This window comes from Salmo salar, chromosome 01, assembly GCF_965601325.2.
Source record: "Salmo salar chromosome 01, fSalSal1, whole genome shotgun sequence".
NCBI lineage: Eukaryota > Metazoa > Chordata > Actinopteri > Salmoniformes > Salmonidae > Salmo > Salmo salar.
The window spans coordinates 179,615,001-179,640,000 of NC_138291.1; the positions used below are offsets into that span (position 1 = coordinate 179,615,001).

At 48.4% G+C, this 25,000-nt stretch overlaps 1 protein-coding gene across 5 annotated transcripts in view; it reads left to right on the forward strand.

Annotated features, from left to right (window-relative positions):
• The window catches only part of LOC106572331 (transcription factor 4), a 536,793-nt gene that overhangs the window by 434,751 nt on the left and 77,042 nt on the right, over positions 1-25,000 (forward strand). For all 5 annotated transcript variants that reach the window (XM_082956961.1, XM_082956962.1, XM_082956953.1 and 2 more), the window contains 2 exons: positions 21,803-21,908; positions 22,227-22,360. In XM_082956961.1, the coding sequence (XP_082813087.1) occupies positions 21,803-21,908; positions 22,227-22,360 (240 nt within the window). The remainder of the gene's footprint in view (positions 1-21,802; positions 21,909-22,226; positions 22,361-25,000) is intronic.

The window sequence follows — 25,000 nt, forward strand, 5'->3', positions numbered from 1 at the left end:
GTGGTGTTTGTCAGTGTTCTATAGTACACATTCCTATCTGGTTGCCTGGGTCTCTCTGCATCTCTCTCAGCTTCTATAGTACACATTCCTATCTCGTTGCCTGGGTGTCTCTGCATCTCTCTCAGCTTCTATAGTACACATTCCTATCTCGTTGCCTGGGTCTCTGCATCTCTCTCAGCTTCTATAGTACACATTCCTATCTCGTTGCCTGGGTCTCTCTGCATCTCTCTCAGCTTCTATAGTACACATTCCTATCTCGTTGCCTGGGTCTCTCTGCATCTCTCTCAGCTTCTATAGTACACATTCCTATCTCGTTGCCTGGGTGTCTCTGCATCTCTCTCAGCTTCTATAGTACACATTCCTATCTCGTTGCCTGGGTCTCTGCATCTCTCTCAGCTTCTATAGTACACATTCCTATCTCGTTGCCTGGGTCTCTCTGCATCTCTCTCAGCTTCTATAGTACACATTCCTATCTCGTTGCCTGGGTCTCTACATCTCTCAGCGTCTATAGTACACATTCCTATCTCGTTGCCTGGGTGTTTCTGCATCTCTCTAAATGTGTATTTTATTTTATTTAACCTTTATTTATCTAGGCAAGTCAGTTAAGAACAAATTCTTATTGAAAATGACGGTCCTACCCGCGTCAAACCCGGACTAAGCTTCAGTCCAAGCTCGTCTTTCCCCTTCTCACAATCAAAACACACAAGACTCACAAATAAATTCCTTCATTTGCTTTTGTTGTCAATTACACGGGATTTCCAAACAATACAACAACAATAGCAGGTTTATATTGTGCTGTTCCATTCTGTTGGCTTGCTTTTGTTTCAACCATAGATCGGCATAAACAATAGAACTCTATACAGAACTATCGTAATGATTTCAGATACATTCCACAAGAGAGCACTGTACTGGAATCACCTCTCTGTACTAGCCTGGCACTGTACTGGAATCACCTCTCTGTACTAGCCTGGCACTGACACTGGGATCACCTCTCTGTACTAGCCTGGCACTGTACTGGGATCACCTCTCTGTACTAGCCTGGCACTGACACTGGGATCACCTCTCTGTACTAGCCTGGCACTGTCCTGGAATTACCTCTCTGTACTAGCCTGGCACTGTACTGGGATCACCTCTCTGTACTAGCCTGGCACTGTCCTGGAATCACCTCTCTGTACTAGCCTGGCACTGTCCTGGAATCACCTCTCTGTACTAGCCTGGCACTGTCCTGGAATTACCTCTCTGTACTAGCCTGGCACTGACACTGGGATCACCTCTCTGTACTAGCCTGGCACTGTACTGGGATCACCTCTCTGTACTAGCCTGGCACTGACACTGGGATCACCTCTCTGTACTAGCCTGGCACTGACACTGGGATCACCTCTCTGTACTAGCCTGGCACTGTACTGGAATCACCTCTCTGTACTAGCCTGGCACTGACACTGGGATCACCTCTCTGTACTAGCCTGGCACTGACACTGGGATCACCTCTCTGTACTAGCCTGGCACTGACACTGGGATCACCTCTCTGTACTAGCCTGGCACTGTACTGGGATCACCTCTCTGTACTAGCCTGGCACTGTACTGGGATCACCTCTCTGTACTAGCCTGGCACTGTACTGGAATCACCTCTCTGTACTAGCCTGGCACTGACACTGGGATCACCTCTCTGTACTAGGCTGGCACTGTCCTGGAATCACCTCTCTGTACTAGCCTGGCACTGACACTGGGATCACCTCTCTGTACTAGCCTGGCACTGTACTGGGATCACCTCTCTGTACTAGCCTGGCACTGTACTGCGATCACCTCTCTGTACTAGCCTGGCACTGACACTGGGATCACCTCTCTGTACTAGCCTGGCACTGACACTGGGATCACCTCTCTGTACTAGCCTGGCACTGACACTGGGATCACCTCTCTGTACTAGCCTGGCACTGTACTGGGATCACCTCTCTGTACTAGCCTGGCACTGACACTGGGATCACCTCTCTGTACTAGCCTGGCACTGTACTGGGATCACCTCTCTGTACTAGCCTGGCACTGACACTGGGATCACCTCTCTGTACTAGCCTGGCACTGACACTGGGATCACCTCTCTGTACTAGCCTGGCACTGTACTGGAATCACCTCTCTGTACTAGCCTGGCACTGTACTGGGATCACCTCTCTGTACTAGCCTGGCACTGACACTGGGATCACCTCTCTGTACTAGCCGGCACTGTACTGGGATCACCTCTCTGTACTAGCTTAGTTTGGTTTGGGGTGGGTGGTTGATTTTGGGTGGTTTGGGTTGTTTGGGGTGGGTGGTTGGGTGTCTCTTCATTGAGATAAATTGTGTTATTCTGCAGCCCCCCTGTCAGAATACGCTTCAATGCAGTACGTCTGCTCTGTGTTAGGATGGGGTTCTGTGTTAGGATGGGGTTCTGTGTTAGGATGGGGTTCTGTGTTAGGACGGGGTTCTGTGTTAGGACGGGGTTCTGTGTTAGGACGGGGTTCTGTGTTAGGACGGGGTTCTGTATTAGGACGGGGTTCTGTGTTAGGACAGGGTTATGTGGGTTCTGTGTTAGGACAGGGTTCTGTCTTAGGACGGGGTTCTGTGGGTTCTGTGTTAGGACGGGGTTCTGTGTTAGGACGGGGTTCTGTGTTAGGACAGGGTTCTGTGTTAGGACGGGGTTCTGTGTTAGGACGGGGTTCTGTGTTAGGACAGGGTTCTGTGTTAGGACGGGGTTCTGTGTTAGGACGGGGTTCTGTGTTAGGACGGGGTTCTGTGTTAGGACGGGGTTCTGTGTTAGGACAGGGTTCTGTGTTAGGACAGGGTTCTGTGTTAGGACAGGGTTCTGTGTTAGGACAGGGTTCTGTCTTAGGACGGGGTTCTGTGTTAGGATGGGGTTCTGTGTTAGGACAGGGTTCTGTGTTAGGACAGGGTTCTGTGTTAGGACAGGGTTCTGTGTTAGGACAGGGTTCTGTGTTAGGACGGGGTTCTGTGTTAGGACGGGGTTCTGTCTTAGGACGAGGTTCTTCACTTCTTCTTTTGCTCCCTGGCTAGTCCTTTGATACCCTCAAACCCCAAAATAAATGGGACTGCGTCCCAAATCGCAACCTTTTCCCTGTATAGTGCCCTAGGTTTGCCCAGAGCCTACCATGTAGCTGCTCTCTCCTACCTGTCAGAGAAACGTCAGGGAGAGAAGAAAGCAGCATTGAGCCTGAAGGTTCCGTAAAGCACATCTCCTTTCCTGGACCTTCTGTGTTACAGACGTTGCTAGTGCTCGCTAACTCCCCCCTTCTCTTCCCCCTGCCTCACCCACCTGCCTCACCCCCCTTCCCCCTGCCTCACCCCTCCTTCCCCCTGCCTCACCCACCTGCCCCACCCCCCCTTCCCCCTGCCTCACTCCCCCTCTTCCCCCTGCCTCACCCCCCATCCCCCTGCCTCACTCCCCCTCTTCCCCCTGCCTCACCCCTCCTCTTCCCCCTGCCTCACCCACCTGCCCCACCCCCCCTTCCCCCTGCCTCACCCCTCTGCCTCACCCACCTGCCCCACCGCTCCTTTTCCCCCTGCCTCACCCCCCATCCCCCTGCCTCACCCCCCCACTTCCCCTTGCTTCACCCCTCTGCCTCACCCATCTGCCCCACCCCTCCCCTCCTCTTCCCCCTGCCTCACCCCCCTGCCTCACCCATCTGCCCCACCCCTCCCCTCCTCTTCCCCCTGCCCCACCCCCCCTTCCCCCTGCCTCACCCCTCTGCCTCACCCACCTACCCCACCCCTCCTTTTCCCCCTGCCTCACCCCCCATCCCCCTGCCTCACCCCCCCACTTCCCCCTGCTTCACCCCTCTGCCTCACCCATCTGCCCCACCCCTCCCCTCCTCTTCCCCCTGCCTCACCCCCCTGCCTCACCCATCTGCCCCACCCCTCCCCTCCTCTTCCCCCTGCCCCACCCCCCTGCCTCACCCATCTGCCCCACCCCTCCCCTCCTCTTCCCCCTGCCCCACCCCCCCTCTTCCCAGCTACCAATCAGCTACCAATCAGATCCACCGGTGTGAAGCAGCGAGGGCACGTCAAAATCCTGTCATGGATTTTGTAGAGTAGACGCACACACACTCACACACACACACCATGTTGCCCTGCTCCAGGTGTTCCACCACGGCTCTGCGTCTGTACCCTAGTCACAAGGCCTTTACCCTGGGCACAGACGCCATAGCCTGTCCCTCCCATCTCCAGAGTACAAACTGCGGTTACCCTCCCACACATCCTTTCCTAATTAACCTGGTAGTTCCAGGTAAGGACCTCTGCAGCTCGGCCCTCACACCATAACAGTGGTGCGTCTGTTTGACTGACTGCTTCTGTGACACACACACACACACGCACACACACACGCACGCACGCACGCACACACACATGCACACACACACACCACACACACACACACACACACACACACACACACACACACACACACACACACACACACGTACACATGCACACACACACACACACACGCACGCACGCACGCACGCACACACGCACGCACGCACACACGCACACACGCACACACGCACACACACACACACACACACACACACACACACACACACACACACACACACACACTCCCCTCTCTCTCTCTGCTCTTGCATTATTTGGCAATGAGGCCAACCGTTGCCGGGTTAATTTGACCTAATTAGTGGTCAATTAAAAACTCAAAATTGCTGAATCGAATGTCTTTGATCAAATCCCTGCTGGCGCTCGATGGTTTCCGCTAGTCCAGCCACCATCTTGAATTCATTTGGAGGCAGCAGTGTAAACAAGCAAAAAATGGAGGTCTTTCAGTTTTTCCAGAGGAAAGAGGAAAGTCGGCCTGTGGGTTTCTCCTCTATCCTCTCTTCCCCTCTCTCCCTCTCCCGCGTGGTTCACTCAGAGCTTAGCCTGGTGTTCAAAGCCACCACCATCCCAAACCCAAGACGGAGGCTGTCTCTGTAATTAGGCTAGCTGATAAGGAGGAGGCTTGAGGATGAGGAGGAGGAGGAGGCTAGTGGATGAGGAGGAGGCTAGCGGATGAGGAGGAGGCTAGCGGATGAGGAGGAGGCTAGCGGATGAGGAGGAGGCTAACAGATGAGGAGGAGGCTAGAGGATGAGGAGGAGGTTAGAGGATGAGGAGAAGGCTAGCGGATGAGGAGGAGGCTTGAGGATGAGGAGGAGGCTAGCGGATGAGGAGGCTAGCAGATGAGGAGGAGGCTAGCGGATGAAGAGGAGGCTAGCAGATGAGGAGGAGGCTAGCGAATGAGGAGGTTGTTAGCGGATGAGGAGGAGGCTTGAGGATGAGGAGGAGGCTAGCGGATGAGGAGGAAGCTAGCGGATGAGGAGGAGGTTAGCGGATGAGGAGGAGGCTAGCGGATGAGGAGGAGGCTAGAGGATGAGGCTAGCGGATGAGGAGGAGGCTAGCGGATGAGGAGGAGGCTAGCGGATGAGGAGGAGGTTAGCGGATGAGGAGGAGGCTAGCGGATGAGGAGGAGGCTAGCGGATGAGGAGGAGGCTAGAGGATGAGGAGGAGGCTAGCGGATGAGGAGGAGGCTAGCGGATGAGGAGGAGGTTAGCGGATGAGGAGGAGGCTAGCGGATGAGGAGGAGGCTAGCGGCTGAGGAGGAGGCTAGCGGATGAGGAGGAGGCTAGCGGATGAGGAGGAGGCTTGAAGATGAGGAGGAGGCTAGCGGATGAGGAGGAGGCTAGCGGATGAGGAGGAGGCTAGCGGATGAGGAGGAGGCTAGCGGATGAGGAGGAGGCTAGAGGATGAGGAGGAGGCTAGCGGATGAGGAGGAGGTTAGCGGATGAGGAGGAGGCTAGCGGATGAGGAGGAGGCTAGAGGATGAGGAGGAGGCTAGCGGATGAGGAGGAAGCTAGCGGATGAGGAGGAGGTTAGCGGATGAGGAGGAGGCTAGCGGATGAGGAGGAGGCTAGAGGATGAGGCTAGCGGATGAGGAGGAGGCTAGCGGATGAGGAGGAGGCTAGCGGATGAGGAGGAGGTTAGCGGATGAGGAGGAGGCTAGCGGATGAGGAGGAGGCTAGCGGATGAGGAGGAGGCTAGAGGATGAGGAGGAGGCTAGCGGATGAGGAGGAGGCTAGCGGATGAGGAGGAGGTTAGCGGATGAGGAGGAGGCTAGCGGATGAGGAGGAGGCTAGCGGCTGAGGAGGAGGCTAGCGGATGAGGAGGAGGCTAGCGGATGAGGAGGAGGCTTGAAGATGAGGAGGAGGCTAGCGGATGAGGAGGAGGCTAGCGGATGAGGAGGAGGCTAGCGGATGAGGAGGAGGCTAGCGGATGAGGAGGAGGCTAGAGGATGAGGAGGAGGCTAGCGGATGAGGAGGAGGTTAGCGGATGAGGAGGAGGCTAGCGGATGAGGAGGAGGCTAGAGGATGAGGAGGAGGCTAGCGGATGAGGAGGAGGCTAGCGGATGAGGAGGAGGCTAGCGGATGAGGAGGAGGCTAGCGGATGAGGAGGAGGCTAGAGGATGAGGAGGAGTCTAGCGGATGAGGAGGAGGTTAGCGGATGAGGAGGAGGCTAGCGGATGAGGAGGAGGCTAGAGGATGAGGAGGAGGCTAGCGGATGAGGAGGAGGCTAGCGGATGAGGAGGAGGCTAGCGGATGAGGAGGAGGTTAGCGGATGAGGAGGAGGCTAGCGGATGAGGAGGAGGCTAGCGGATGAGGAGGAGGCTAGAGGATGAGGAGGAGGCTAGCGGATGAGGAGGAGGCTAGCGGATGAGGAGGAGGCTAGCGGATGAGGAGTATAGGAACAGATTACATAAGCACTTGAGCAGGTGATATCAGTAACAAAAAGAGTCTCTGCACAGTGCAGAGGAGACAATGAAGACCTATTGCAGGAAAACTGAAATCTGTTTTTACCTCATTTCTACCAGCATGTCACATGTGCAACTAGAGGCGAAAAAACTCTAGACCACCTTTAATCCACACACAGAGACGCGGAACAAAGCTCTCCCTCGCCCTCCATTTGGCAACTCTGACCATAATTATATCCTCCTGATTCCTGCTTACAAGCAAAAACTCAAACAGGAAGTACCAGTGACTTGTTAATACGGAAGTGGTCCGGTACAACTGGATCCTGGACTTCCTGACGGGACGCCCCCAGGTGCTGAGGTTAGGCAACAACACATCCTTCACGCCGACCCTCAATACGGAGGCCCCTCAGGGATGCGTGCTTAGTCCCCTCCTATACTCTCTGTTCAGCCACGACTGTGTGTCCACACACGACTCCAACACCATCATTAAGTTTGCCATCGACACAACGGTGGTAGGCCTCATCGCCGACAACGATGAGAAAGCCTATAGGGAGGAGATCAGAGACCAGGCGGTGTCAGAGGAAGGCCCTAAAAATTGTCAAAGACTCCAACCGCCCAAGTCATAGACTGTTCTCTCTGCTACCGCACGGCAAGCGGTACTGATGCACTAAGTCTAGAACCAACAGGACACTCATCAGCTTCTACACTCCAAACCATAAGACTTGTAGTCAGTGAAATAGTTAACCAAACAGCTACCCGGACCATCTGCATTGACCCTTTTGGCGCTAACTTTATTTTTGACTCATCACAGACACTGCCGCTACTGTTTCCTATGTCACTTTATTCCTAGTTATACGTACAGATCTACTTCCATTACCTCGTACCAATGCACACCGACTCTGTAAATTATATATAGCCTAGTTAACATTACTCATTGACTCAGTACTGGTACCCCTTGTATATAACCAAGGTATACAGTAGTTTCTCATTGTGTATTTATTATTACCTTTATTATTATGTGTAATTACTTTTTAATTATTTCTCTATTGTCTTTCTCTCTGTATTGTTGGGAAGGTCCTGTCAGTCAGCATTTCACTGGTAGTCTACACCTGTTGTTTACCAAGCATGTGACAACGAACATTTGACTTGAGTCACATTGTGTATGTTAGCCTGGACTATGTATGTTAGCCTGGACTAGGTATGTTCACCTGGACTAGGTATGTTAGCCTGGACTAGGTATGTTAGCCTGGACTAGGTATGTTAGCCTGGACTAGGTATGTTAGCCTGGACTAGGTATGTTAGCCTGGACTAGGTATGTTCACCTGGACTAGGTATGTTAGCCTGGACTAGGTATGTTCACCTGGACTAGGTATGTTAGCCTGGACTAGGTATGTTCACCTGGACTAGGTATGTTAGCCTGGACTAGGTATGTTCACCTGGACTAGGTATGTTAGCCTGGACTAGTTATGTTAGCCTGGACTAGGTATGTTAGCCTGGACTAGGTATGTTAGCCTGGACTAGGTATGTTCACCTGGACTAGGTATGTTCACCTGGACTATGTATGTTAGCCTGGACTAGGTATGTTAGGCTGGACTAGGTATGTTAGGCTGGACTAGGTATGTTAGGCTGGACTAGGTATGTTAGGCTGGACTAGGTATGTTAGCCTGGACTAGGTATGTTAGCCTGGACTAGGTATGTTAGTGTGACAGACAGGATGGGGAGGCTAAGAGTGGAGGCTCACTGTCTCCTGACTGTAGTTGGGTATTAGAGTGACTGTGGTTGGGTATTAGAGTGACTGTGGTTGGGTATTAGAGTGACTGTGGTTGGGTATTAGAGTGACTGTGGTTGGGTATTAGAGTGACTGTGGTTGGGTATTAAAGTGACTGTGGTTGGGTATTAGAGTGACTGTAGTTGGGCGTTAGAGTGATTGTGGTTGGGTATTAGAGTGACTGTGGTTGGGTATTAGAGTGACTGTGGTTGGGTATTAGAGTGACTGTGGTTGGGTATTAGAGTGACTGTGGTTGGGCGTTAGAGTGACTGTGGTTTGGCGTTAGAGTGACTGTGGTTGGGTATTAGAGTGACTGTGGTTGGGTATTAGAGTGACTGTGGTTGGGTGTTTGTGTGAGTGACTATGTGTGTGCCCCAGGAACAGTGAGTAGTAAAGCTCTTGCTGAACGTCAGGGTTCTGTTGCTTTGGGTCAGAGCCTGCTGTAAAGGTACAATCTGAGATCTTCTGATCTGTTAAATCCCAGAGTGTAGTTTTAACTGCCTGGGTGTGGCTGGTTCACCAGTTCCTCCTAGAATCTCTAACTTTGTATTTAGAGTCGTCAGTGATTTGTCCATAAAGTTTTCATTTTGATAGGAGAACTATAGAAACGGCCACCAAGGCTGAGTCACAAATGGCACCCTATTCCCTACACAGTGCACTACTTTAGACCAGGACCCATAACCACCATTTGGGAGGCATGTTAAGTGACTGACCACAAGAAGTCTATTTCAACAGGAAGTTGTGTTTCTCTGAGACAAATATGGTTGTTCCTTTTCCTGTTTCTCCCTTTACTTCACCGGGACCCCCCCCCCCCCACCCCACCCCCTGATGTGGCCTCTTTTCCTCCTCCACCAGGACCCTAGCCTCCGCCTACATCACCCCCAGGGCTGTGACTTCCCTCCCTTCTGACCTGGCCTCTCCTCCTCTCCTCCTCTAGCCTCCCCCCATGGCCTTGGCCTACCCCCAACCTCCGCTGCAGCCCTCTCTCTCGCTGACGGAGGGACTCAGAGTCCCCTCCACTTCCTGTGAAAACTCTAGCGCCCTCAGACACAGGTGCACACTGCGGTGGTAAACACTTGTCCTAGCATGGTGCACCGTAACATGAAGCCCGCCGCGCCACAGGGAAGCCAGGAGAGTGGGTGTGTGTGTTTGTGTGTGTGTGTGTGTTTGTGTGTGGATGATAGAGATTAATATTGTTGAGTCCAGCTTTCTGAGCATGTGTGCATTATGTGTAGATGTGGCTGTGTGTATTTGAGGGTGTGAGTTTCAGATGGGGTGTATTAGGCTAGTCTGTGCTCTCTCTCTCTCTCTCTCTCTCTCTCCCCCCTCTCTCTCTCTCTCTCTCTCTCTCTCTCTCTCTCTCTCTCTCTCTCCCTCCACCCCCCGTGCCTTTTCTCTCCCATGGTTTGCTGTGGCTCATATGGAATCAATTAGCATCTAATGCTAACACCAGGCCCAGAGCCTGTGCACACACACACACACACACACACACACACACACACACACACACACACACACACACACACACACACACACACACACACACACACACACACACACACTGTGTAGGGCTGCATCTGGAGAGCATTACTGCGGGTTGATAGAATAAAGGGCAGACGTGGGGAAGTGGGGGGCTGGAGGTGGGTGGGATTTCTATCCGGTTTGGTATGCTCTCGCTCACATACACACACACACACACACACACACACACACACACACACACACACACACACACACACACACACACACACACACACACACACACACACACACACACACACACACACACACACACACACACACACACACTTTCTAATGAGCTTCCTGGAGGAAGACTGCTGGAGAATGGGAGGGGTGGAGGAAGACTACTGGACAATGAGTAGGGTGGAGGAAGACTACTGGACAATGAGTAGGGTGGAGGAAGACTACTGGACAATGGGAGGGGTGGAGGAGTGGTGAGAAGAAGTCTGCTAGACTTCCTGGTTCCGGTTCAGTCCACAGGGCCCAGTCTGCTGGTTGCGGTTCAGTCCACAGGGCCCAGTCTGCTGGTTGCGGTTCAGTCCACAGGGCCCAGTCTGCTGGTTCCGGTTCAGTCCACAGAGCCCAGTCTGCTGTGTGTTAGTGCTGCTGGGGCCCGGCACAGGTGCAGCGGGGAGAGAGGAGGAGATGGGAGAGGCTGGGGAACTGGGGTGCGGGTTTCTTGACTACTTCTCCAAGTGCACGGATTCTAACACATCTGCTACCGATCAAGTGTAGAAACTCTCTCTCTCTCTGTGTGTGTGTGTGTGTGTGTGTGTGTGTGTGTGTGTGTGTGTGTGTGTGTGTGTGTGTGTGTGTGTGTGTGTGTGTGTGTGTGTGTGTGTGTGTGTGTGTGTGTGTGTGTGTGTGTGTGTGTGTGTATGTTTATTTGTTTCTCCATTAAATGACTATAATGTTTCCATTTAGTACAGTGTCCTCAAATGATGTTAAACCACTCAGGTTTATAATATCACATACCCGTGGTCTAATACCCGTGGTCTAATACCCGTGGTTTAATACCCGTGGTTTAATACCCGTGGTCTAATACCCGTGGTTTAATACCCGTGGTTTAATACCCGTGGTCTAATACCCGTGGTCTAATACCCGTGGTTTAATACCCGTGGTTTAATACCCATGGTTTAATACCTATGGTTTAATACATGTGGTTTAATACCCGTGGTTTAACACCCATGGTTTAATACCTATGGTTTAATACATGTGGTTTAATACCCGTGGTTTAATACCCGTGGTTTAATACCCGTGGTCTAATACCCGTGGTTTAATGCCCGTGGTCTATTACCCGTGGTTTAATACCCGTAGTTTAATACCCGTGGTTTAATACCCGTGGTTTAATACCCGTGGTTTAATACCCGTGGTCTATTACCCGTGGTTTAATACCCGTGGTTTAATACCCGTGGTTTAATACCCGTGGTTTAATACCCATGGTTTAATACCCATGGTTTAATACCTATGGTTTAACCTGGTGTGCGATTAATTCTCTACTCTAGTGTTGTAGTAATTATGGGGTTAATATACCAGGGTAGCAATACACACACACACACACACACACACACACACACACACACACACACACATCCTATAAATGTATAATTCGTGTGCAAGACTATAGGCTACATTGAGATTGTTCTTTATTTTTTATCTGTCATTAGTGCGTAAGACTAAGATTTAGGGCCTAATGGTAGGCGTGCCAAATACACGCCAAATACACGCCAAATACACGCCAAATACACGCCAATCTGAAAGTTATTTTGGGATGCTTGGGCAAAGAGAATTCTCTGCATTCCGGCGTTGATGTCATGGCGCTACAGAACTGCCCGGGCCTGTCGCTGAATCACCTGACTGAAACCTGGCATAGTGAAATACGTTCTGTTTCTCAACAGGGCTGCAAAAGAAAGGAAGACTAAGTAGGCGATTCTAGCCTCGTGACTGGACAGGGAAGACTAAGTAGGCGGTTCTAGCCTCGTGACTGGACAGGGAAGACTAAGTAGGCGGTTCTAGCCTCGTGACTGGACAGGGAAGACTAAGTAGGCGATTCTAGCCTCGTGACTGGACAGGGAAGACTAAGTAGGCGGTTCTAGCCTCGTGACTGGACAGGGAAGACTAAGTAGGCGGTTCTAGCCTCGTGACTGGACAGGGAAGACTAAGTAGGCGGTTCTAGCCTCGTGACTGGACAGGGAAGACTAAGTAGGCGGTTCTAGCCTCGTGACTGGACAGGGAAGACTAAGTAGGCGGTTCTAGCCTCGTGACTGGACAGGGAAGACTAAGTAGGCGGTTCTAGCCTTGTGACTGGACAGGGAAGACTAAATGAATAAATGTTGACGGAAAACATAATTATTCAATAAATGTTCAAGAGAAAAACAGGAACTGTACAGCATTTTCTATATCAGTGGGTTAGGGTCGGATTAGGGTCGAGTTAGGGTCGGATTAGGGTCGGGTTAGGGTCGGATTAGGGTCGGGTTAGGGTCGGATTAGGGTCGGGTCGGATTAGGGTCAGGTTAGGGTCGGGTTAGGGTCGGGTCGGGTTAGGGTCGGGTTAAAGTCGGATTAGGGTCGGATTAGGGTCGGGTTAGGGTCGGATTAGGGTCAGGTTAGGGTCGGTTAGGGTCGGGTTAGGGTCGGGTTAGGGTCGGGTTAGGGTCGGATTAGAGTCGGATTAGGGTCGGGTTAGGGTCAGGTGCTGGTCTCAGATTTCCACTTTATCACAAATAGTCGTGGATTTGCGGATGGGTTATTGACAGATGGGTTATTAGCGGATGGGTTAGGGTCGGGTTAGGGTCGGGTTAGGGTCGGGTCGGGTTAGGGTCGGGTTAAAGTCGGGTTAGGGTCGGATTAGGGTCGGGTTAGGGTCGGATTAGGGTCAGGTTAGGGTCGGTTAGGGTCGGGTTAGGGTCGGGTTAGGGTCGGATTAGAGTCGGATTAGGGTCGGGTTAGGGTCAGGTGCTGGTCTCAGATTTCCACTTTATCACAAATAGTCGTGGATTTGCGGATGGGTTATTGACAGATGGGTTATTAGCGGATGGGTTATTAGCGGATGGGTTATTAGCGGATGGGTTATTAGCGGATGGGTTATTGGTGGATGAGTTATTGGCGGATGAGTTATTAGCGGACGGGTTATTAGCGGACGGGTTATTAGCGGACGGGTTATTAGCGGACGAGTTATTAGCGGATGGGTTATTAGCGGATGGGTTATTAGCGGATGGGTTATTAGCGGACGGGTTATTAGCGGATGGGTTATTAGTGGATGGGTTATTAGCGGATGGGTTATTAGCGGACGGGTTATTAGCGGATGGATTATTAGCGGATGGGTTATTAGCGGATGGGTTATTAGCGGACGGGTTATTAGCGGATGGGTTATTAGCGGACGGGTTATTAGCGGACGGGTTATTAGCGGATGGGTTATTAGCGGACGGGTTATTAGCGGACGGGTTATTAGCGGACGGGTTATTAGCGGATGGGTTATTAGCGGACGGGTTATTAGCGGACGGGTTATTAGCGGATGGGTTATTAGCGGACGGGTTATTAGCGGACGGGTTATTAGCGGATGGGTTATTAGCGGACGGGTTATTAGCGGACGGGTTATTAGCGGATGGGTTATTAGCGGACGGGTTATTAGCGGACGGGTTATTAGCGGATGGGTTATTAGCGGACGGGTTATTAGCGGATGGGTTATTAGCGGATGGGTTATTAGCGGACGGGTTATTAGCGGATGGGTTATTAGCGGATGGGTTATTAGCGGACGGGTTATTAGCGGATGGGTTATTAGCGGACGGGTTATTAGCGGTTGCAGGAGGGTGAGGGGAACAAACAGCTGACCCACGGCTTCACTAGTTGCCATGACATATCAGAGTTCCGGCATTGACAAGTTTTTGCCATAACAGTGTGTCCGTGTTGCCACAGCCAGCTAGTTATTAACCAACCCACCAGGACAGGCCTTTGTTTTGACACAGGAAGGTGTGGAAAGGTATGAGCGGAGTGGAGGGAAGGAAGGGAGGAAAGAAGGGGAAAGGGTGTTATAGGAGGAGGAAAAGGGAAGAAAGATTTGCTTTCACCAGATGTCCCACACGTTGGAGCAACTCATCTCACAACTAAAGATATTAGCACAACCATTTATTGGCATGGGAAACATATGTTTACATTGCCAAAGCAAGTGAAATAGATAATAAATAAAACTGAAATAAACAATATAAAATGTACAGTAAACATTACACTCACAGAAGTTCAAAAAGAATAAAGTCATTTCAAATGTCATTATGTCTATATACAGTTGTGTATATAGGATGTGCAAATAGTTAAAGTACAAAAGGGAAAACAAATAAACATAGGTTGTATTTACAGTGGTGTTTGTCACTGGTTGCCCTTTTCTTGTACATAGTCAAAGATTTCCTTAATTTTGGGTCAGTCACAGTGGTCAGGTATTCTGCCACTGTGTACTCTCTGTTTAGGGATAAATAGTATTCTAGTGTGCTCTGTCTCTTTGTAAATTCTTTCCAATGTGTCAAGTAATTATCTTTTTGTTTTCTCATGATTTGGTTGAGTCTATTTGTGATGCTGTCCTGGGGCTCTGTGGGGTCTGTTTGTGTTTTTCTGTCTGTCTTTCTCTCTGCTTTCCTTCACTCTCTCTCTCCTTCCCCCCTCTCTCTCAACCTTCCCCCATCTCTCTCTGTGCCTGTTCTTCATCCTCCTCTCTATCTAAAGAGGTCACCTCTCCTAGACTCTAGTTTATTATCCTCTCTATCTAAAGAGGTCACCTCTCCTAGACTCTAGTTCATCCTCCTCTCTATCTAAAGAGGTCACCTCTCCTAGACTCTAGTTTATTATCCTCTCTATCTAAAGAGGTCACCTCTCCTGGACTCTAGTTCATCCTCCTCTCTATCTAAAGAGGTCACCTCTCCTAGACTCTAGTTTATAATCCACTCTATCTAAAGAGGTCACCTCTCCTAGACTCTAGTTTATTATCCTCTCTATCTAAAGAGGTCACCTCTCCTGGACTCTAGTTTATAATCCACTCTATCTAAAGAGGTCACCTCTCCTGGACTCTAGTTTATAATCCTCTCTATCTAAAGAGGTCACCTCTCCTAGACTCTAGTTTATAATCCACTCTATCTAAAGAGGTCACCTCTCCTGGACTCTAGTTTATAATCCTCTCTATCTAAAGAGGTCACCTCTCCTAGACTCTAGTTTATAATCCACTCTATCTAAAGAGGTCACCTCTCCTGGACTCTAGTTTATAATCCTCTCTATCTAAAGAGGTCACCTCTCCTAGACTCTAGTTTATTATCCTCTCTATCTAAAGAGGTCACCTCTCCTGGACTCTAGTTTATAATCCTCTCTATCTAAAGAGGTCACCTCTCCTGGACTCTAGTTTATTATCCTCTCTATCTAAAGAGGTCACCTCTCCTAGACTCTAGTTTATAATCCACTCTATCTAAAGAGGTCACCTCTCCTAGACTCTAGTTTATAATCCACTCTATCTAAAGAGGTCACCTCTCCTAGACTCTAGTTTATTATCCTCTCTATCTAAAGAGGTCACCTCTCCTGGACTCTAGTTTATTATCCTCTCTATCTAAAGAGGTCACCTCTAACTGTCTAGTTTATTATCCTCTCTATCTAAAGAGTTCACATCTCCTAGACTCTAGTTTATTATCCTCTCTATCTAAAGAGGTCACCTCTCCTAGACTCTAGTTTATTATCCTCTCTATCTAAAGAGGTCACCTCTCCTGGACTCTAGTTTATTATCCTCTCTATCTAAAGAGGTCACCTCTCCTGGACTCTAGTTTATTATCCTCTCTATCTAAAGAGGTCACCTCTAACTGTCTAGTTTATTATCCTCTCTATCTAAAGAGGTCACCTCTCCTGGACTCTAGTTTATTATCCTCTCTATCTAAAGAGGTCACCTCTCCTGGACTCTAGTTTATTATCCTCTCTATCTAAAGAGGTCACCTCTAACTGTCTAGTTTATTATCCACTCTATCTAAAGAGGTCATCTCTAACTGTCTAGTTTATTATCCACTCTATCTAAAGAGGTCACCTCTCCTGGACTCTAGTTTATTATCCACTCTATCTAAAGAGGTCACCTCTAACTGTCTAGTTTATTATCCTCTCTATCTAAAGAGGTCACCTCTCCTGGACTCTAGTTTATTATCCTCTCTATCTAAAGAGGTCACCTCTAACTGTCTAGTTTATTATCCACTCTATCTAAAGAGGTCACCTGCTCAAAGAGACCTGCTTTAATAAGAGACCTGCTCAAAAAGACCTTGAGAGACTCAGATGCTGATTCTCAAATATCATCAAACCAGTCCCCCAGAAATAGCATTCCCCCAGAAATAGCAGTCCCCCAGAAATAGCATTCCCCCAGAAACAAAATAAACAGTTCACCCAGTACTATTTTTCCAACGAAAGGCTTCTGTGTCTCTCTCTTTATACAGTAGTACTTACGTCATTCCCAAGAGGAACTGGTACAGGAACCCTAGAGATAATTTATCTTCCAAATGGCCTGAGGACTTGGAATTGGAATTCCAGTTTACGTCCTGAATTGACTGAATTGAAATGGAATTGACCCCCAACCCCTGGCGTTGGGCCTTGGTAACAGGTGCATCTGTATAAAGGTCTCTCTGTCATGTGCCTGTCTGGAGAGAGACATAGGGGTGTTTCTTAACGTACATGCTACCGTGCTTCACACTCCCCAATTTTCAAGTGAGTTCTTCCTCTCATATGTTCTTATTAGAAGAACACACACATTTTGCATTTGAGAAGCACTGCCCACGCTACTGCATTACCTTTGTCCTTTTAGAGTAAATTACATTTACATTACATTTTAGTCATTTAGCAGACACTCTTATCCAGAGCGACTTACAGTAGTGAATGCATACATTTCATAAAATGTTTTGTACTGGCCCCCCGTGGGAATCGAACCCACAACCCTGGCGTTGCACACACCATGCTCTATCAACAGGGAAGGCCAAATTGCGTCATTATGCTGCTCATTTAATTGCTTGACTTTCCAGGATCACGACTACCCTCAGTAACTAATGTTACATGTCAAACAATCTGATTTAGTTTAACGTTACATTAATTGTAAGTAATGCAATTGAGACTGTTAATCCGTTTCTGTTTTGTACTACAGTATTTAGCGACAAAGAAATGCGGTTAACGAAAGTAGCTAGCTAGCTAGGCAACTTGTGTTTAAAATTATATACATTTGCTTGCAACATACTTTAGCATAACGTTAACGTAGAACATCAGCATAGATAATGCATAGATAATGACCCTTCTTGTCTACTAGCAAAAGGGAGCTTATCGTGGGTAGAGAGTTACCTATCTAATAGAACACAGAGGGGTTTCTTTAATGGAAGCCTCTCTAATGCAAATTCAGTTGAGTGTGGTGTACCGCAGGGCAGTTAGCTAGGGCCATTATTTTTTTTTCTGTTTTTACTAATGACCTTCCACTGACCTTGAATAAAGCCTGTGTGTGTCCATGTACTGTGACGACACAGCAGTATACACGTTAGCTACGACAGTAAAATAAATACACTACATGACCAAAAGTATGTGGACACCTGCTCGTCAAACATCTCATTCCAAAATCATGGGCATTAATATGGAGTTGGTCCCCCCCCCCCATTTGCTGCTATAACAGCCTCCACTCTTCTGGGAAGGTTTTACACTAGATGTTGGAACATTGCTGAGGGGACTTGCTTCCATTCAGCCACAAGAGCATTAGTGAGGTCGGGCAATGATGTTGGGCGATTAGACCTGGCTCGCAGTCGGCGTTCCAATTCATCCCAAAGGTGTTAGATGGGGTCAGGCCTCTGTGCAGGCCAGTCAAGTCCTTCCACACCGAACTCGACAAACCATTTCTGTATAAACCTCTCTTTGTACACGGGGGGGGGGGGGCATTGTCATGCTGAAACAGGAAAGGGCCTTCCCCAAACTGTTGCCACAATGTTGGAAGCACAGAATCGTCTATAATGTCATTGTGTGCTGTAGCGTTAAGATTTCCCTTCACTGGAACTAAAGGGCCCGAACCATGAAAAACAGCCCCAGACCATTATTCCTCCACCACCAAACTTTACAGTTGGCACTACTACTACCGCATTGGGGCAGGTAGAGTTCTCCTGGCCATCTGCCAAACCCTCTGTGTTCTATCAAAGTCACATTTGAAGGCGGAGTTTATGTTCTGTCGTTTTAGCCCAAATAATGGTCGCCATCGATTTTTATAAATTTTGCGTTGTTGTTTTTTTTTATTTACGTGGTTTCATCATATTTCTGTGTTTACTTTTGGTGAAGCTTGAATAGATGCATCTGAGAAATGCCTTCTGTGCTCCGTTTCACTTTGATTTGATGCTCGGAGCATATTGAAAAACACCCACAGTAACACGTCATACTTCCTGAGAGCCCTCTGTCTAACTCTCACCACATATCCCAGCCCTAACCCCCAGCCCTAACCCCCAGCCCCAGCCCTAACCCCCAGCCCTAACCCCCAGCCCTAACCCCCAGCCCCAGCCCTAACCCCCAGCCCTAACCCCCAGCCCTAACCCCCAGCCCCAGCCCTAACCCCCAGCCCTAACCCCCAGCCCCAGCCCTAACCCCCAGCCCTAACCCCTAACCCCAGCCCTAACCCTAACCCCAGCCCTAACCCCTAACCCTAACCCCCAGCCCTAACCCCCAGCCCTAACCCTAACCCCCAGCCCTAACCCTAACCCCCAGCCCTAACCCTAACCCCCAGCCCTAACCCCCAGCCCCAGCCCTAACCCCCAGCCCTAACCCCCAGCCCTAACCCCAGCCCCAACCCCCAGCCCTAACCCCAGCCCTAACCCCCAGCCCTAACCCTAACCCCTAACCCTAACCCTAACCCCCAGCCCTAACCATAACCCCAACCCACAACCCTAACCCCCAGCCCTAACCCCCAGCCCTAACCCTAACCCCCAGCCCTAACCCCTAACCCCCAGCCCTAACCCTAACCCCTAACCCCTAACCCTAACCCCCAGCCCTAACCCCTAACCCCTAACCCCTAACCCTAACCCCCAGCCCTAACCCCTAACCCTAACCCCCAGCCCCAGCCCTAACCCCCAGCCCTAACCCCTAACCCCCAGCCCTAACCCCTAACCCCCAGCCCTAACCCTAACCCCTAACCCCTAACCCTAACCCCCAGCCCTAACCCCTAACCCCTAACCCCTAACCCCTAAACCTAACCCCCAGCCCTAACCCCTAACCCCTAACCCTAACCCCTAACCCCTAACCCTAACCCCCACCCCTAACCCTAACCCCCAGCCCTAACCCCCAGCCCTAACCCCCAGCCCTAACCCCCAGCCCTAACCCCTAACCCCCAGCCCTAACCCCCAGCCCTAACCCCTAACCCCCAGCCCTAACCCCTAACCCCCAGCCCTAACCCCCAGCCCTAACCCCTAACCCCCAGCCCTAACCCCTAATCCCCAGCCCCAGCCATGTCTAAAGAACTGTCTGAAAACTCAGACTCGCTGGAAAACCACGTCTGCATGGAACATCAGTTTTTAACTTCATATGTTGGTCACATGCCTTTGTGTCTGAGTGCGATTGTGTGTACTTAAGAATGTGTGTGTGCGCACGTGTGTGTGATCACGAGTGTTTGTATGCATGCATGGTGGTGTGTCTCTGCGTGTCTGTTCGTCCCTGTGTGTGTGTGTGTGTGTGTGTGTGTGTGTGTGTGTGTGTGTGTGTGTGTGTGTGTGTGTGTGTGTGTGTGTGTGTGTGTGTGTGTGTGTGTGTGTGTGTGTGTGTGTGTGTGTGTGTGTGTGTGTGTGTGTGTGTGTGTGTGTGTGTCCGTCCCTGTGTGTGTCAATCAGCGTCTCCATGAATGTGGTTTTATGATCAGAGCGGAGCAAAGCCGTTTGGGTCTCCAGTGGGAAGAGAGGAAAATATTCCTAAAGTATCCCCTCATAGACAGACTAGAGACTAATAGCATTCCCAGGCCTGAACACACGCAGACAGACAGGCAGGCAGGCAGGCAGGCAGGCAGGCAGGCAGGCAGACAGACAGACAGACAGACAGACAGACAGACAGACAGACAGACAGACAGACAGACAGACAGACAGACAGACAGACAGACAGACAGACAGACAGACAGACAGACAGACAGACAGACAGACAGGCAGGCAGGCAGGCAGGCAGGCAGGCAGGCAGGCAGGCAGGCAGGCACACGGACGGACACCGCTCTGCTTCATGGGAACTAAGCATCCCAGCTGTCTGTGCAGTGCACTCAATTCTACAATTCTTTGCCAGTGTAAAGAGGCTATTTCCACAATACAACAAATTTGTATTGTGGTTTTGTGATTTGTGTTTTGCTCCCAGACTCCGTTATATTATAGAAAACAGATTATGTGGCTTGGAACAAGTATGATCTAGTATTTTGGAGTAATTTTTGTTTCACTTTTTCACTCAGACGAACAAGTTTTATTCTTCAAAACGGTCAGGGAGTATGATGTTTTTGTCCTGTTGTTATAAAAGAATACATGTGAAATATTTTCTTTATATTTTTCAGAAGGTTAACTTGTTCTCTGGACCTAATAGAGCTGGTTTTACCATAGTAACCGAGTTGTGTTGGGTAGTCTGCTCTGCCTCGGGGCGGCGGGGGGGGGGGGGGGGGGTGTCCCGTTAGCGTGCGAGCCTAGTTAGCATGACGCTGGCTAGCTGTCTGTCTGACGCAAATCTCTGGTCTCAGCACCAGCTGCCATGGCTAAGATGTCACACACACACACACACACACACACACACACACACACACACACACACACACACACACACACACACACACACACACACACACACACACGAATGATATGATGTCCTGAGAGCCTCCGAGCTTCCGATCTGGCTTCTCTGCTTCCGTCAACTCTATTCCCAACACACACACACACACACACCACACACGCACACACAACACACACACAACACACACACACACACACACACAACACACACAACACACACACACACACACACACACAACACACACACACACACACACACACACACACACACACACACACACACACACACACACACACACACACACACACACACACACACACACACTCAGAGATAGCTAGGCCAAGTTGCCTGGGAAGGCTGTTTCCTGCTGTAACTAGCACGTTTCTGTGTATTTTCCTCATTTCTGCATTCTCATCACACACACACACACACACACACCACACACACACACACACACACACAGACACACACACACACTTATATTCTCATCACTCAAACATCGCAAAGCAGTGGTTGGTGGGTGTTGTTCTGAGGCATGTCATATCTAATGTGTCTAGCTCCATGATGAGACCTTAAGTAAAACTCAGACTCTGTTGATGACTTCAGACTGCTCGTTGTTCCAGATATTCACCCTGTGGATCTTAACGTACGATGAATGTTTGCTATCAGACATGAGATATCAGATCTTGCTATCTATGAACCTCAGGTGCTCATTGTTTGGTCTACTTGTTATCTAAGCCAATGACATTGCAACTTGTTGTAAGGTGTCCCGTCTGACCCCGTCTCTCTGTCTCTCCGCATGTAAACTGTAAGGTGTCTAACTTCTCTCTCTCTCTCTCTCTCCTCTCTCTCTCTCTCTCTCCTCTCTCTCTCTGTATCTCTCTCTCTGTATCTCTCTCTCTCTCTCTCTCTCTGTATCTCTCTCTCTCTCTGTATCTCTCTCTCTCTCTCCCTCTCTCTCTCTCTCCAGGTATATGCCCCGTCTGCCAGCACGGCTGACTACAACAGGGACTCACCGGTGTACCCCTCCTCCAAACCCCCCACCGGAGGGTTTCCCAGTTCCTTCTTCATGTCAGGTAAACTGGAGCATTTCTCTTCAACAACTCTATTCCTCCTTAATAGAATGATTATACTTTAACCAACCTCATACATGCTCCCTTTGGTCTTTAAATATAGATGGATGATGATGGGGACAGCTTTTTTCTGACCTGTTACACTGATCCACAATGACACAATGAGAGGCAAACTATCATGGAATAACACAAGAGCTGTGTGGCACCGGAGCAGGGATGGGCCTGTTGTTAACATTGTGTATCCAGATAGCAGGGTATGTTGTGATGGTAAGTCTATACTCCAGGATTGTACCCTCATGCGCCCCTCTCTTCCTCCTCTAGACGGTCACCACAGTGCTGACCCGTGGAGCTCCTCCAGCGGTATGAACCAGCCTGGTTACAGCGGCATGCTGGGTAACTCCTCCCACGGACCCCAGAGCAGCAGTTACTGCGGCACCCACCCTCACGACCGGCTGGTGAGTATCCTCTCTTCCTTTCCTTATCTCCTTCTTTTCTAATCCGCTTCTCCACCTCCTCTCCACTTCCCTCTTCTTGTTCTGTTCTCCTGCTTCTTTCTGTCTTTCAGTCACTTTCGGTGTCTCCTTGTCTCGTTGCGTCAATTGATCATCTTAGTCTTGGTATTCCTTCGTACCATCTCACTCTTACTGCCTTTTACTGCTCTTCTTTCTAGATGGTTAGATGTTTAATCTGAGGGTTCCAAAGGGTTAGATGTTTAATCTGATGGCTCTAAAGGGTTAGATGTTTAATCTGATGGTTCTAAAGGGTTAGATGTTTAATCTGAGGGTTCTAAAGGGTTAGATGTTTAATCTGATGGTTCTAAAGGGTTAGATGTTTAATCTGAGGGTTCTAAAGGGTTAGATGTTTAATCTGATGGTTCTAAAGGGTTAGATGTTTAATCTGATGGTTCTAAAGGGTTAGATGTTTAATCTGATGGCTCTAAAGGGTTAGATGTTTAATCTGAGGGTTCTAAAGGGTTAGATGTTTAATCTGATGGTTCTAAAGGGTTAGATGTTTAATCTGAGGGTTCTAAAGGGTTAGATGTTTAATCTGATGGCTCTAAAGGGTTAGATGTTTAATCTGAGGGTTCTAAAGGGTTAGATGTTTAATCTGATGGTTCTAAAGGGTTAGATGTTTAATCTGATGGCTCTAAAGGGTTAGATGTTTAATCTGAGGGTTCTAAAGGGTTAGATGTTTAATCTGATGGTTCTAAAGGGTTAGATGTTTAATCTGATGGTTCTAAAGGGTTAGATGTTTAATCTGAGGGTTCTAAAGGGTTAGATGTTTAATCTGATGGTTCTAAAGGGTTAGATGTTTAATCTGATGGTTCTAAAGGGTTAGATGTTTAATCTGATGGCTCTAAAGGGTTAGATGTTTAATCTGAGGGTTCTAAAGGGTTAGATGTTTAATCTGATGGTTCTAAAGGGTTAGATGTTTAATCTGAGGGTTCTAAAGGGTTAGATGTTTAATCTGATGGTTCTAAAGGGTTAGATGTTTAATCTGATGGTTCTAAAGGGTTAGATGTTTAATCTGATGGCTCTAAAGGGTTAGATGTTTAATCTGAGGGTTCTAAAGGGTTAGATGTTTAATCTGATGGTTCTAAAGGGTTAGATGTTTAATCTGAGGGTTCTAAAGGGTTAGATGTTTAATCTGATGGCTCTAAAGGGTTAGATGTTTAATCTGAGGGTTCTAAAGGGTTAGATGTTTAATCTGATGGTTCTAAAGGGTTAGATGTTTAATCTGATGGCTCTAAAGGGTTAGATGTTTAATCTGAGGGTTCTAAAGGGTTAGATGTTTAATCTGATGGTTCTAAAGGGTTAGATGTTTAATCTGATGGTTCTAAAGGGTTAGATGTTTAATCTGAGGGTTCTAAAGGGTTAGATGTTTAATCTGATGGTTCTAAAGGGTTAGATGTTTAATCTGATGGTTCTAAAGGGTTAGATGTTTAATCTGATGGCTCTAAAGGGTTAGATGTTTAATCTGAGGGTTCTAAAGGGTTAGATGTTTAATCTGATGGTTCTAAAGGGTTAGATGTTTAATCTGATGGTTCTAAAGGGTTAGATGTTTAATCTGATGGCTCTAAAGGGTTAGATGTTTAATCTGAGGGTTCTAAAGGGTTAGATGTTTAATCTGATGGTTCTAAAGGGTTAGATGTTTAATTTGAGGGTTCTAAAGGGTTAGATGTTTAATCTGATGGCTCTAAAGGGTTAGATGTTTAATCTGAGGGTTCTAAAGGGTTAGATGTTTAATCTGATGGTTCTAAAGGGTTAGATGTTTAATCTGATGGCTCTAAAGGGTTAGATGTTTAATCTGAGGGTTCTAAAGGGTTAGATGTTTAATCTGATGGTTCTAAAGGGTTAGATGTTTAATCTGATGGTTCTAAAGGGTTAGATGTTTAATCTGAGGGTTCTAAAGGGTTAGATGTTTAATCTGATGGTTCTAAAGGGTTAGATGTTTAGTTTGATGGTTCTAAAGGGTTAGATGTTTAATCTGATGGCTCTAAAGGGTTAGATGTTTAATCTGAGGGTTCTAAAGGGTTAGATGTTTAATCTGATGGTTCTAAAGGGTTAGATGTTTAATCTGATGGTTCTAAAGGGTTAGATGTTTAATCTGATGGTTCTAAAGGGTTAGATGTTTAATCTGAGGGGTTCCAAAGGGTTAGATGTTTAATCTGAGGGTTCCAAAGGGTTAGATGTTTAATCTGATGGTTCTAAAGGGTTAGATGTTTAATCTGAGGGTTCTAAAGGGTTAGATGTTTAATCTGAGGGTTCTAAAGGGTTAGATGTTTAGTCTGATAGTTCTAAAGGGTTAGATGTTTAATCTGAGGGTTCTAAAGGGTTAGATGTTTAATCTGAGGGTTCTAAAGGGTTAGATGTTTAGTCTGATAGTTCTAAAGGGTTAGATGTTTAATCTGAGGGTTCTAAAGGGTTAGATGTTTAATCTGAGGGTTCTAAAGGGTTAGATGTTTAATCTGATGGTTCTAAAGGGTTAGATGTTTAATCTGAGGGTTCTAAAAGGGTTAGATGTTTAATCTGATGGTTCTAAAGGGTTAGATGTTTAATCTGAGGGTTCTAAAGGGTTAGATGTTTAATCTGGGG